General features: G+C 41.3%; 1 protein-coding gene and 1 long non-coding RNA gene across 10 annotated transcripts in view; one reads left to right on the top strand and one right to left on the bottom strand.

Moving 5' to 3' along the window:
- The window catches only part of LOC309335139, a 160730-nt gene that overhangs the window by 133509 nt on the left and 14860 nt on the right, over positions 1-12361 (bottom strand). The window lies entirely within an intron of this gene.
- Positions 1-12361, top strand: part of LARP4 (La ribonucleoprotein 4) — a 35690-nt gene that overhangs the window by 9986 nt on the left and 13343 nt on the right. For 5 of the 9 annotated variants that reach the window (XM_081849643.1, XM_081849642.1, XM_081849645.1 and 2 more), the window contains 8 exons: positions 152-299; positions 2905-3057; positions 5778-5853; positions 6986-7122; positions 7849-7952; positions 8936-9046; positions 9828-9881; positions 11059-11268. In XM_081849643.1, the coding sequence (XP_081705769.1) occupies positions 152-299; positions 2905-3057; positions 5778-5853; positions 6986-7122; positions 7849-7952; positions 8936-9046; positions 9828-9881; positions 11059-11268 (993 nt within the window). The remainder of the gene's footprint in view (positions 1-151; positions 300-2904; positions 3058-5777; positions 5854-6985; positions 7123-7848; positions 7953-8935; positions 9047-9827; positions 9882-11058; positions 11269-12361) is intronic. The other 4 variants (XM_081849646.1, XM_081849648.1, XM_081849641.1 and 1 more) reach the window with 1 other exon arrangement.

The raw sequence follows: 12361 nt of genomic DNA on the forward strand, positions 1-12361 counted from the left end.
CTGAGTTTTCACATTAGTCTTAACTAGTTTGTAATACGGCCACAGCCCACTTCTTTTTAAATGGGAGATGGATCTCCAAAGCTTAACAGAAGAAATATTCCTGACCTTTTAAGTCTTGCTATTTGCTAATACACATCTTCTGTTTTCTCAGCAGGTAACATCGAAAGGTGCCAGCTTAAATCCTAATGCAAAAGTATGGCAGGAAAGCATGCAAGGAAACTCTGAAGCTGCACCAGCAACTAATGGCACTGAGCAATCATGGCAAGAAACAGCAGCTGTGCCGGGAAATAGTACAGAGGGTAAGATGTCAAGACCATACTTCTAAATATGAACAATGGCTTAATCCCTTGCTTAGCTAGGATTGTGGTTATAGTGTGACTCTAAATCCAGCAGTAAGAAGCAACCAGTGCTTTTGTCCTTGAAAGCTCAGTAGCTGCTTCTGGGTGCTGGTTGTCTGTAACAGAAGGCATTACTTCAGCTTCAGAAAAGGCAGCTGGTTTGCTTGGATTAGGAGTGGGGAACATGTGGGTCTCCAGATGTTGTTTGACTTGAACTCCCATCAGCCCCGGCCAGCATGACTAGTGGTTAGGGATGATGGAACTAGCATCTGGAGAGCCGTGGGTTCTCCAGCCCTGGCTTAGATAGAAATATATATGAATTTGTGAGGAAGTGTATTGAAGATGTTCACATGGTTAGTACTCTTGAATGGGAGTGTTTCTAAAAAGTTACAAAGGCCCAATGATGACCCAAGTATCGCGCTAAGAGGGAAGCAAGTTGCTAAATGTACAGAAATGAATCTCTTTCTCACTTTGCCTTTTTCTGTTCCCTTTGTTTTCTTTTCTCACCCTTTCCTTGAACTTTTTTCATCATTTCTGAACTTTAGTGAACATGTGACCCTGTGAACAAAAAGTTTGAAAGCTGAGGGCCATATACAACCCAAGCTGATTGAGTTATTCCTTAGATCATGTGCGTGGTAAACACATTGGCAAAATAATGCCTACACAATTTAAGAATGGTGAAAACCTAGGCAGAATTGTGATATTTAAGATTATGCACAGCTTGAAAATTATTTGCATTTAAGAAGTAAAGTTGGCTCACTTGGTTCTGAATTCTTATGGCACCAGCCACTTTTAGTGCTTTCCCACATATTTCTAGTGGAAATAGATTTTTTGAAATATAAGTAGACATTCCTAGGATTTTAAAGCATGTACAGTCTACATGTAATGTCACAATTCCTCTAGTTGTGTGGCCTCTAGTTCTTGGTGGCGAGAAGTGTGAAATGTAGCCCATCATCCCTTGCATATTTGAAGTTTAGGGAAATGTAGAATTACTGGAATAAAAGCTACCTATGGGAGATTCTCTTCTGCAAGTAGTTGCTGTTTTCAAGGGAGAAGCAAGGTTGCTGTTAACCTTGTTTTGCTTGATTGTTCTGTTGCCTGTTAAACTCATACTTCAATGAAGAATTGTTTCAGGTTTCAGTTTCCTGCTAATGCAGTGGGTTCTGGTGCAAACAAGATCTTTGAAGGAATTCATTTTGTTAGGGAAGGCAGTTCAGATAGACCAGAGAAGGTGGGTAGGGTAAACTGGTGTCTTTATGGAGTTTGCTTTAGTAGCTTCAAAATCTGTGTTTGCCTGACTTTCTATTCCAAATTTTTCCTTTCTCCGTGTGCTGCATGAGGGGGCACATACAGCTCCAAAACACAAACCAGTCTTTCCCCTTAATATTCCTCACCCCATGCGCTTATCTTTTCTCCCTCCCTTTTCTGAATTCCCACATTGCTGCTTAAACCTGTCAAGAACTTGGGCATTTAGAAAGAAAGCTGTTTGAAGGGGAAATACTGTTGGTATTTTCCCCTGGGTTGCCCTTATAAACAGCTCTTTTAGTAAAAGCTTGATATTTATTTGCAGGTGTCATCCATTCATTGTTACTAGGAAATCTTAGGAAACTTGGGAAATAAAAAATGTTTTTTACATCGCTGTAACACACATGAACATGTCTCACACACAGTTTTTTGCTTTCCCAGAAACATGTTGAGTATTAAAACTGGTTATTTTAATCTTGGCTATTGGCAGTTGTGATCACTTCTTAGATAAGAACTTGACCAGTTACTTAAGTACAGTATGTTTTGTAACCTCAGCAGCAGTTCAAAGCTGTTCTTATATATAAAATAAGCATGTAATACTTATTAAATAAGGGACGCGGGTGGCGCTGTGGTCTAAACCACAGAGCCTAGGGCTTGCCGATCAGAAGGTCAGCGGTTCGAATCTCCGTGACGGGGTGAGCTCCTGTTGTTCGGTCCCAGCTCCTGCCCACCTAGCAGTTCGAAAGCATGTCAAAGTTTAAGTAGAGGGCAGGAAGGTAAACGGTGTTTCTGTGCGCTGCTCTGGTTCGCCAGAAGTGGCTTAGTCATGCTGGCCACATGACCCAGAAGCTGTCTGCTGATGAACGCTGGCTCCCTCAGCCTATAGAGCGAGATGAGCGCGCAACCCCAGAGTCGTCTGCAACTGGACCTAATGTTCAGGGGTACCTTTACCTTTACCTTTTACTTATTAAATAATGTACTTTGAATCCACGATTAGTATTTGTCTGTATGTAGGGGAAGAAGGGACTTCTAAATTCAGCCTTCTCCATTAATCCAAAGTTGACTGAAACTGGATAAAAGGAGCAAATAATATATAAAAGGCCCTGCATACTCAGTGTTTGTGTGTACAGGTGTATAAAACTACATTGTTTGTAATGGTAACATTGGTGGTTGCCAGGAGTTGGTTTTTGTTGACGTTTGTAAGCTTCTTTGTGAAGGAAATGTCTAAAAAAGTGGGATACAATAAGAATGGAAGGAAATGCATTTTCATTGCTTGCAACCTGAGCTTTCCCCCCATTTATGGCTTTTGTTCTTGTGCCAGGTAATGCTGAGGTTGCAGATGATGGTGCTAAGCGGTATGACACAATGTATTCATCTTGTGAAACATCAAACAGCTCAGGTGTTGAGGAATCTGCGGCTAATGGAATGGTCTTGACACATGAAGAACTTGGATACCAACTCTACGATGTTTCTGGTAAGCTTCCAGTCTAAATATAGGTGCCTCCCTGTTTTTCTGGATATTCAAATTGTATGTTTTACCCTTTGCATCAGCGATATCCATTACATATATTCTGTGTTAAAGTCCATTCATGTGTACTGCATGGGGATTATCAGCAAAAACTCAGATTTAGAATAGTGACATGGTTTATTTGTTTCCTTCCACACAGTGCACACACATGCTTGTTGTTAAAGATGCAGGATGGTCTGACAATCCCTTGAATTTCTAGAACCCTCAGGTTTTGTATGACTTTTAAAACTTCCAGTAGGGTTGTGAAAGAGCATCTTGGAAGACAATGTTTGGAGGTAGTACAGTGGGGTATATTCTGAGAGTGAGATCAAAGAACTACTGACAGTGGCACTTAGGAAAAAGCTTCAGAGAGCCTGGAAGGGGAAGCAAAGGTGATGTACTGTTTCAGGGGAAAATAAAATAATCTTTCTAAGAGTGTCATGCAATGTTATTGTCTTTGTCAGTGACCTTGTAGACTTGCCTGGTGTCTTCAGAAAGTATTGACTCCTCTCTTTGGATTGAATTTGAAATATCGTGTTTATAGACATACACAGCTGACACTAGTATTTTTTTTACATAGTAAACCCTTATGAAGATGGTCCTCCCCCCCCCCCCGGTTGCTTACAGTCCTTAGGCAATATAGTCACACTGCAGTAAAATTTGCTACCATAAATGACACTGCATTTTGAATGAAGCACATATAAACCAGTTCCTTTATTCAGATGTGGCCATGAACTTTCCTTTGTGTACCTGGCAGTGTGTAATATTTCAAATGAGGGGTGGTGGGGATTAGGTCTCAGGACATTAAATTCTGACTGGGAAGAAACTGATGCTCCATGTATGCTTTTCCTTCCCATGAGAGGTCTGTGCTGTATGTAACTTGTAATAACAAGGAGCAGGCATCATGCATATATTCAGGGCACTGTTTCTTTTCACAGACTGGGATGGGGGAAAAGATGGGAGTTCTGCATCTTTGAAACTACCCAAAAGAGAAAATTGACTTATCAAATCCCAAGATGGCAGTTTTCACCCTCATAGTAAATAGTTGGATGTTTTATCAACTTCTTCAGGGTAAAGATGTGCCACAAATTACTGTATGTTTTGCACCTTCCTTTGTGTCATAATGGTCTTATACCTTTCCAGGCAGTCTCCTTTATATCATTTAAAAGCTGAATGAGCTGAGACCAGAATCAGTTTGAACTCACAGTTGGACTCGGATTAACCATAGCTTGTCATCCATAGCCCTCTAACATGTCTCTATTGTGAGGCTACTAATAGCTACCTTTCCTCAGTTACAATATTCATGTTAACTTGAAATGAAAAGAAACTCTTAATTTTATGCCAGCTTTTAAACTATGGTGCCTGGTCGATCAGGCAGTGAATTTTTTCTAAACCAGAAAGCTGTTGTTTTCGCACTCATCATCCCTGTTTCTTTGGTTGTGTCACAAGTGACTTAATTGGACATGTTTAGGGTAGGTGAAATAGTAAAATCTTTTGTGGGTTAGAAGACCTGACTTCATAAGTCCAGTATAAGCTTTGAAATGTTTCTGCTTGCTGAGGTGAGGAGGAGCTATAAACTGATTGTGCCATTAATAAAGCAATCCAGGAATCTCGGTTTAGAGCAGAAATATCAGAATGGATTTTCCCACGTGCTAGATCATTGTAATAAAACCAGTTAATAACAACAAATTTATATTTTGTTGTTCTACTAAAAGTTCCTGTTGCAGTGCTGGGGTACCTCCAGCCTCCCATTTGGCCAAGCCATGCTCAGCTGCCATCATACAGCATCAGGTGTGGGGCAGGTCATGACATTGGATGCTTTGTGGGCTGTACCTTGGTCCACACAGTTTGATTTCACCTAATTCCTAGTTATTCAGTGGGTGGCCTGCCACACAGGAGGTTGGGAAGATAATGATCTGCCAGTTTATCACTTCTGACCTAGAGCTATGTGCAATATAATGGTAAAAACGTATTGTCAGATGCTGCATGGTGGTAGCTCATGAGTAACCAGGCAAGACTCCGACCTGTCTTTTACAGGTTTTATTGTGCAAATTATTTACAGTGCAGATAACACAAGTTTCATGTCTGTCTTAGTCACTAGCAGAATCCAAGAGTGGCTTCTTCTGGCTCTCCCCCCCCCCAGCATAAGAACTTAAGACACCCCAAATGTCTGCCTCCCTTCTTTGCGTTTCACCCCTCTGCACAAGCTGGGCAACGGAAGTGGCATGCGTTCCTCCTGGCCAGCCCGGCTAGGTGAGGCGCTGGGGCTCTTAGCAGCATCTTTGAGCCCTTTCTGACCTTGGCTGGCCCCTTCCCTCTCTTCTCCATTGGAGGTGTGGCTTTTGCCCTTGCTGGAAGAGGAACTGCTCCTCAGAAGTGTAGGAGGCTCTCTGTGTACCAAACACCCTCCTGCCTCCCTCCCCTGTTCCGATGGCAGTCCCCTGACACATATATACAATGAAAAGTATACACAAGAATACTGTACATTTCTAAGCTCAGTAACAAGATGTAATATAGCCAATACCTTAAAGCAAAACTTGTACCATATATCAGATAAGAAGGATGGCAGTTCTTAAACCTGCACTTCTGCCCCCCTCCTCTGTACGTTGGGTGTTTTGTTTTTTGTTTTGTTTGTTTTTTTAAAAGAAAAAATATTAGTAATTCACTCTCGAATACATTTTTTTCAGATGAAGGCAGCCCCGTCATTTCTCCAGAAGACTTGAAAGAATGTTTGAAGAAACAATTGGAGTTCTGTTTCTCACGGTATTGAACTCTAATGTATTGGTAAATGTAACTAGGGCTAGATATGGGCTCTTGCCATGGTGTACTCCATTTGTTTGTGGGAGTGCAACTTCCATTGGCTCCAGCCAGCATGGAGTCCAACAGTAACTGGGGGGCAGTTTACCCTTTGCTTTAAGGACTCTTATGCAAGTGGTCAATTAAAAAAAAGAAGCACATGTTTCCTCTTGAATCCTCCTGTTAATATTTGGCACAATGCTATTGTGACAGAACGAGGTTGGCATTGTGCCTCCTGACCCAGTCAAGATTCTGAAATTCTTATTGTAAAAAAGAAATGCAAGTCACTTTTTAAAGTTTTTGTTTGCTTGTTGAAATGTTTTCCTTTCTCCTTTGGGTTTTAGTAGCGATTTTATATTGCTCCCTGATAGTTTTTTTTGCTAGTTTTTGTGCTCGCCTAGTTTTCTATTACTTCAGGTTTGCATCCAACAAAGTCCTCCCATTAGAGCAAGGACCTCTGTCTCTGCAATGAACCTGCATCTTTCCTTCTCTCTCCATGTGCCCCCTGCTCCCCCAAGATATGTTCCAGAAGGTTGGCGAAACCTCGGAACAGATTTTGAGGGGTGGCGTGGGAGGGCCCAAGGGCAGAGGAGAGAGGAAGTCCAGTGAGGAGCTGGACATCCTTGCAATAACAGGACATCTTTGCTGGATGCAACTTACTGTTGTTTTGTATTTTTTAATTGATATTGTGAACTGCCCAAAGGTGAAGTAGGTCGGATATAAATGTCTATAGATCAGTAGGTAGCTGCTCCTGACAGTTCAGCATGCACTAACCAGGCCAAAACCATAAGCCAGGTGTTTCTTTGTAGTAATATGCAACACATATTGGTAATACTGTATCAATATTTAGAACAAATTGGTAAAAGGATGTTATGTTGCTGCTTTCATGATGTGTATGATTCCATCCTGTGATCTTGGTATGTCTCTGTTACATGAATGTCTACAGTATAGTCCTACACAAAAAACATTGTATCTTTAAAAGTTTATATTTTTTCTTACTGTTTGGAAGTGTTTGATATATCCGTCCCTATGATAAGCCACGCTGATTTCTGGGTATCATTTTACAAAGATGCTTATTTATTTATTTATTTATTTCTAGTGAGAATCTATCCAAGGATCTTTACTTGATGTCTCAAATGGACAGTGATCAATTTATTCCAATATGGACAATCGCCAACATGGAAGGAATTAAGAAACTGACAACTAATATGGATCTAATTGTGGAAGTACTAAGATGTATGTCAAACTCTTTTTGTAGCTGTATTTTTAGATGCATTTACCCCTGGATAAATAGGTGCATTTCTGTATCTGAGAAACATATGTCTGCACCTAAGGCACTTGTTGCTGTTTTTAACTGCCTTCCACTCCCTTAAAGTGAAACTGCACTGTTTGATTTGGGACTGCTTTGATGCCCTTCCTATACATAAACCTATTATGTTTGAGCTATGTGTAACTGAAGGGAAATAATTACCTTCCCCTTTCATGCCCCAGGGTGAGGTTCACTGTAGCTTCAGTGAGTGTCTCCTTCTGCAGTGGGGCTCATTCTCATGTTAACTTTTCTCTCCTCAGAGGTCTGAAGGGCCTTGAGCAAATTTTCATGTTATGGAGGCTGGTGAGAGGTGAAGGAGAATTGCAAGTCCTGTGGCATAAGTGCATTGTGGAAGTGAGAACATCACTGGATGTTGCCCATAGATTTGTTGCAGTGGGTTTTTCTGGAGTAATTCCTACTTTGGTTTCCGCTTCCTCTGGTTGAAACTTCTTTACCAAAAAGGGGAAAGATTAACATGAGAATGAGCAGAGCTTGTGGGCACTGAGAATCAAGTGAATTGAGTTACCCATTTCAGGATTTAAGTTGAAAATTGGGCGAAAGGGTTCATGTATGTCGTTCTTAGGGTCTTGTGTTGTATCTGTTTCTGGCAGTTTAAAAGCTATTCTTTAGCTACTACTTCTTTTTAAATTCAGCTACTCCTATAGTCCAGGTGGATGAACGAGGAGAAAAAGTTAGGCCAAACCACAAACGATGCATTATTATTCTCCGCGAGATTCCTGAAACAACACCTGTAGAGGTAAGAAAACATTCAAGTATTCCATTGATATAACAAGTTGCAAAAAAGTACCATTCTGCAGGGAAACTCATCTGGATAGAAAGGACCAGATTCAGCTGGCTTGGTGCACTTGCAGAAGTCAGCACAAGGGCTCATTGTAGCACAATGGGGTTTTCCCCTCTCCTCCGCTTGCACCACCTTCAAATCCATTCTTTGAGGTGTGAGGAGATTGTCCTGATGGAAAGATCTCCTTAGCATGGCGTTGAGTTCCACCCACAGCAGCCAATCACCTCTCAGGATTAAAGATATTTTAAGATGTCAATCCTGCAGAAAGCTTTCCTTTTCCCATTTAGAACTTAGAATGATGTGCATTGTTGTAAGGCAATACTCTCTAAGGCATTATACTTGGTTAATCGCAATAACTCCCTCCAGGCTATCGGGGAGATTTGGAATATTTGGTAGCGATCATTTCTGCTTTTGTAAAGCATAACTGAGTAGCATTTGCCATACCTATACTAAATGCACCTTAACAATGGCATTTTAAAAAATTGAGAAGTTGATTTTTTTAGTTGTGAAATATTAGTTCACAATAGCTGTGGATATGGATATTTGTTTTGGAACAAGGTTGCTTTGTTTTGCAGGAAGCCTATTTGACTTAGGAGATCACATGGTGGCTTTACAGATTGTTAGCAATCTTGTTTGGAAGTTGAAGTAAAGTAATGTTTCTTATTGTGATTGCTAAATGCACTGTTCCACATTTATGTAAGCGGAGTACAGGTCATTGCTAATGTAGGTAACAGTGCTTCACTGAACTTAAGCATTTTGTACTCCAGTAGGAATTCAAAATGTTTAAAAATAAAGATGATAAACATAGTTCTGCATATATATTAATTCACTCTCTTTGACTTTTTTCATAGATGGTACAATGTCCCAGTTGATAATATGTCACAAAAACCTATACAGCAATTGTAATTTACTGAAATAGTCTTTTTTGTCCCCTCCAGGAGGTAAAGGCACTGTTTAAAAATGAAAGCTGCCCCAAAGTGATAAGTTGTGAATTTGCTCACAATAACAACTGGTACGTTACATTCCAGTCAGACACTGATGCACAGCAGGTAAGAAAATCATGTGGTGGCCAACATTTTACACTGCTATTATATTCTGTCCTCTGCTAGCGGGTGAGGGCAGCCAAGAACAGTTATAAACCTATGTCTCTCAAAGCAATCATGTAAACGCAGCCAGAAGTTGAGAAGTGGGGAGAGAACTTTAAAAGACTGAAGGCAGCTAAGAACACACAACTGATTAACATTGCCTCCGTTACCTGAGGGGTGTGGGTGGCATAACAGAATGGGCATATCCCAGCTGTTCCAGTGGTGTATTTGCTGCTTTGATATGGGTAGGAAACCCTTTCAGCTCAAGAGACACATTACCTTCCAGGCAACTTTACTGAGGCCACATGCCAATGGTGAGTGGCAGCAAAGGAGGGTGGAGCAACAAATCAAATGCAACCATTTTAGAGTAGGCTGGTTTCTAGATGCACTCTCACACTCTGTCTTTCATCAAAGCAAATAAGAGGCATTATCAGGAGGTCTAGGACATATTCCAGCCTGGCAAAAGCACACAGGCTAGTGAAGATTGTGTGGGAAGAGTTCTGAGGGCTAGAGGCAAAGGTTTGGAGGACTGCCACCAGACCAGCCACCCCAGCTTTAATGTAACACTTTATGTGGCAAAGCTCTTAACTGTTCCTCAAGTAACCTCCGTAAAAGGAGCCAGATTGTTTTTCTTTCTTTTTAGTTCAGTTTGTATTTATGCAGATAGTTCCACAAGCTTTCCAATATCTCTGAAGTGTAATTCTGTCAAAGTGAGTCTCTCAGTGAATTTTTTGTATCTGTACAGGCATTTAAATATTTACGGGAAGAAGTTAAAACCTTTCAGGGCAAGCCAATAATGGTAAGTTGTCTCAAGTATTCTCGGATCTTAAGTTATATTTCAGTATTTAAATGGTTTTAATACCAGTTTGGTGTAAGTGTAATGTTTCTCTCCAAATTGATTTATTTTAATCATGGTTTAAAGCAAGGGTCAGGAACCAGCGGGATCCTGATCTTTCTCTCGTCTCCACTCCCCCGCCTCCCACAACCAAGAAGGCCAACTTTTAACATTGGGATGGGACCGATAGGGAACTTCCTAGTGCAGCTGATCCCAGCTGATTGTTGTTTTTTGTAGGCTCTCTTCAGGGGACAACAGTCGGCTGATTGTCACTGCTTGCAGAGAGCTGTGTGCTGCACTTTGTCAGGGCTTCGATCAGCTGATAGCCAGGCCTTCAAAGTGTCTTGCAGAAGGCTTTGCAGGCACCTTTGATTGTCTGTGCCTGCAGCCCTCTTTTGGCCAAGTCACAACTACTTGCCGCATGCATGACATTGTATATGATGGTCAGGTGTAGGGCAAGTGGTTATGGCTTGAACAGAGGTTGCCCACCCCTGGTTTCAAGCATGGTTAGCATTACTGGAGTTGACTACAGTTAAGTCTAATCAGGATTGCATTGCGGACATGGTTTTGAGGCACTTTTTAGTCTTATTCATAGTGCCAACCGAACCGAACAACATTAAACTATGGCCAAAGCAAACCATGAAAGTGGGAGACGAGAGGGTAGCACACCAGAGTCTGCTTCAAGCGGTGCTTTGCAAAGCTGCAAAGAGCATTTTGACAGGTGCACAATCCCACCTTCTGGTGAATCATGCTAATCCTGGTCAATCATGCTTCTCATTCCAGCATTAGTGGAACTGCTTGCTCTTGCTAGCATACCTACTAAGCAGATCTGTCTCAGTAATATTGAATGACAGTGTTAGATTAAATAGTCAGTTTTAATTGTTGTGATATTTTTGAAGGAAGGCTTATATTGGGTATTTGAAATATAGAACTTCATCCCAGAAGCAAACCAAATTGTAAACTTTGTTGAAAGTGCATTCTTAGCAATTTGTAAAATCTAGTTCTGCAGGCTAACTTGATAGATGAAGGAAGTAGTACAAATAATTGTGGCTTCCTCTTTCCTTTTACTCTGATACAGACCTTTTAATGGCCTTGTCATCATGTATAGTAAATGTGCTGTGGTTTCATCTTCCTTTTACAGGCCAGGATAAAAGCCATCAACACATTTTTTGCCAAGAATGGTTACCGGGTAGTGGATTCCAGTGTGTATGTTCAGCCTGTTCAAACACAAGCACAGTTTGCCTCACCACTGTTTATGCAGCCTGTATATAGTCCTCAGCAGTACTCCATCTACAGTATTGTGCCTCAGACATGGTCTCCAAACCCTGCACCTTATTTTGAAACACCACTGGTAAGTTTATGCTTAAGTCTCATGTGTGAGTCACCTGGGTTTATCTTTCTTCGGTGGCTGAAGAACACTGTTATGTCATTAAATACCACTTGAGTATTTTAAAAAATAGTCTTTAAGCATTTTCAGTACTAAATACAGATAAACTGTCTTATTCAAAATTACTGAGTGGTTTTAAAGGCCTGCTTGAAAAACCATGAGATTCTGCAATGGAATAACAATAATAAATTTGAGCCTTCTCTAGCTATGAACTAGAATTAGTGGGTTTGATAATGTTCAGCATTCTACTAGTTGCTCTGGAAGTAAGCTGCTGAGGATTTGAGGCCTTTACACACAGGCCTTTTAATTTTAAACTACAGTGGTGCCTCACAAGACGAAATTAATCCGTTCCGTGAGGCTCTTTGTATAGCGGTTTTTTCGTCTTGCAAAGCAAGCCCATTGACAGCTTAGCGGCTTTTAGCGGATCAGCTGATAAGCGGCTTATCAGCGGATCAGCTGATAAGCGGCTTAGGGCTTAGGAAAAGGGGGGGAAAAGGGAAAAACCCCGCAGGAACTCGCAAGACATTTTCGTCTTGCGAAGCAAGCCCATAGGGAAATTCGTTTTGCGAAGCGCCTCCGAAACGGAAAACCCTTTCGTCTAGCGGGTTTTCCGTCTTGCGAGGCGTTCGTCTTGAGAGGCGTTCGTCTTGCGGGGCACCACTGTAGTGATAGATAATCACTGCAGAAATTCACACCTACAACCACTGGGATATGGGGTTTGGAGAGATGTTGAAGAAGCCCCGCTATGCAAGATTATCCTCAGCAAGCCCTGTCTTTGAAACTCTGGGGATTCTTGCTGTTAATATAGAAAAACCCCACATTGGTTCTCTCCTTCTCTCCTTGCTTGAGCTAACATATCTTGTCCCCATTTTCCTGCCTTCTTATGAGATCCCTGACTTTCTAGCTTTTACATACTCTAAGGAGAACATCCCCACTCAGTATAGCATTACCTCGCCACAGCTAAGTATTCTGGTAAAAGGGGAAATGTATACAGTTGGTGGAAATGTAGAGGTAGGGAAGCATACTTAACTTGGTTTTGAGTATACTGTTGTGGTCC

This window comes from Podarcis erhardii (genome assembly GCF_964252035.2).
Source record: "Podarcis erhardii genome assembly, chromosome: 2".
Classification (NCBI taxonomy): Eukaryota; Metazoa; Chordata; class Lepidosauria; order Squamata; family Lacertidae; genus Podarcis; species Podarcis erhardii.